This window comes from Mandrillus leucophaeus, unplaced genomic scaffold, assembly GCF_000951045.1.
Source record: "Mandrillus leucophaeus isolate KB7577 unplaced genomic scaffold, Mleu.le_1.0 Scaffold290, whole genome shotgun sequence".
Lineage (NCBI taxonomy): Eukaryota > Metazoa > Chordata > Mammalia > Primates > Cercopithecidae > Mandrillus > Mandrillus leucophaeus.
In genome coordinates, this window is record NW_012103032.1 from 431,898 (window position 1) to 434,201 (window position 2,304).

Sequence of the window (2,304 nt, forward strand, 5' to 3'; positions counted from 1 at the left end):
GGGAGGCGGAGCTTGTAGTGAGCTGAGATCTGGCCACTGCACTCCAGCCTGGGCGACAGAGCGAGACTCCGTCTCAGAAAAAAAAAAAAAAAAAAGAGAGAGAGACCAGGCATGGTGGCACGGGCTTGTAGTCCCAGCTATTCAGGAGGCTGAGGTGAGAGGATTGCTTGAGGCCAGGAGTTGGAGACCAGTCTAGAAAACATAGCAAGACCTTGTCTCTTTAAAAAAGAGAGAGTGGCTGGGTGCGGTGGCTTATGCCTGTAGTCCCAGCACTTTGGGAGGCCGAGGTGGGCGGATCATCTGAGGTCAGGAGTTCGAGACCAGCCTGATCAACATGGTGAAACCCCATCTCTACTACAAATACAAAATTAGCTGGGCGTGGTGGCACATGCCTGTAATCCCAGCTACTCAAGAGGCTGAGGCAGGAGAATCACTTGAACCCAGGAGGTGGAGGTTGCGGTGAGCCGAGATCGCGCCATTGCACTCCAGCCTGTGCAACAAGAGTGTGACTCCGTCTCAGAAAAAAAAAGAGAGAGAGAGAGAGAAAGAGAAAAGGTGGGAAGAGATAGCTGCAGTGCCTCATCTGCTGTACTTTGTCCTGCTTGGCTGTGGTGACCGGATCCCATCTTGGGACCACGACGGGAGCACCCAACACTGAGGTGGCAGAAGAGAGAAAGGGAAAGGGCCTGGTCCAGATGCCACCACGGAACTGCTGAATCAACCAGCCCCCATGCTCCTTCACCTCGGGACTTCCTGCCATGCACATGAACACATGAACACGTCTTCCTCATCGTTACAGCTGTTTGAATGGGGGATGTGTAAGCAACTGGAAACCAACCTCCAGCCAAAGTGCAATCAAATGCAAGGACCCTGGGGCTGCCACGGTGTGAATGAGGTGCACATCCTGTGACACATGAGGCCACTTGACAGGCAGCCAGGTGAGCAGAGAGAGACCTACAGCTCTGTCATTCACCCCAGAAGATGGGAAACAAGGAGGTTTCCAAGAAGAGACCTGTTGTGGGCCTGTTTTCCAGAGGGATAGTCTAGTCAAAGCTGCCTCCCATCTTTTCCTGGCGGGAGGTCCCTTACCATTCTTTTGAGCCAAAGCCTGGTCGATGAAGTCAGCAGCCCTTTCAAAGTAAGCGCTGAGGTTGAACTCCTGTGTGTCGTTGGCCTTGATGCCCAGGTATGTGATGCCGGAGTCCTTGTAGAAGTTGGCATTGGTGTTGACGTGCATGAAGGACCTGCCCTCAGCCGCGTTCAGAACATGGGTGATGCCTAGTTTCTGCAGCTTGGGGATATCCTGAGCCACAGACCTGGACGGGAGACAATGGTGGGGATGATTAACCAACCAAATGGCAGCCCCAGGGGGAGGAAGATGAAGGAGGATTTAAACCTCTTGGCAAAGCAAGGAACCCCTCCATGCTCTGGCCCCTGCCGGCTTCTCCTGCCTCAACTTATGACCTCCTCCCTGACTCTGGCCATATCGAATTGCCAGCAGTTTCCCCAAATAGACTGGTGGTTTCATAACCATGCTGTTCCCTCTGGAATGCTCTTTCCCACCTTTTCTGGAGAAATGCGCCCTCTCATCTTTCACACCCTCTGCAGTGCTTCTCTCCCCTCCATTCCATTTGGCCCCATGCTCCCTAAGCTGTGGTGGGGGTGTATATAGCCAACTGGTTACAAATGGGCTCTGGAACCAGACTAACTGGGTCTGCACCCAGCCCAGGTACTAGCCAGGCAACCTTAAGAAGCCATTTAACCTTTCTGTGCCTCAGTTTCCCTCTCTGTAAGATGGGGATAACAGTGCCTTCTCCCTGAGGTTGTTATGAGTATTAAATGGGCTATTCCGTTGACAGAGCCGGACATGGTAGTGAGCACTATGATTCTAATGCTTGATTGTGCTTCTGTGTTTAGACATCCAGGCTTTGAGCTCCTTGAGAGAGGAACCATGTCTGCTTTAAGTCTGTTTCCCCACCACCTGCTATAGTACCTGACACATAGTAGGTGCTGAATAAATAAGTGGTGAATGAGTATAGAAAAATAAATTTGTCATGCGCCAGGCAGCCCCCTCCCTGCCCCCTAGAGGGATCCTACCTACCACCTTCCACTAGCTACATTTCCAAAGCTCTTTTGGGTGATTTAGTACTTGGGGAGTAAGTGGCCCCAACAGAACTATGGGAGGTTACAAAATAATTGATCTAAGGCCGGGTGCAGTGGCTCACACTTGTAATCCCAGCACTCTGGGAGGCCGAGGCATGTGGATCACCTGAGGTCGGGAGTTCGGGACCAGCCTGGCCAACA

General features: G+C 52.2%; 1 protein-coding gene across 1 annotated transcript in view; it reads right to left on the reverse strand.

Moving 5' to 3' along the window:
* DUSP3 (dual specificity phosphatase 3) overlaps positions 1 to 2,304 on the reverse strand; it is a 21,416-nt gene that overhangs the window by 11,085 nt on the left and 8,027 nt on the right. The window contains exon 2 of the mRNA XM_011985861.1: positions 1,090 to 1,316. Coding sequence (XP_011841251.1) covers positions 1,090 to 1,316 — 227 coding nt within the window. The remainder of the gene's footprint in view (positions 1 to 1,089; positions 1,317 to 2,304) is intronic.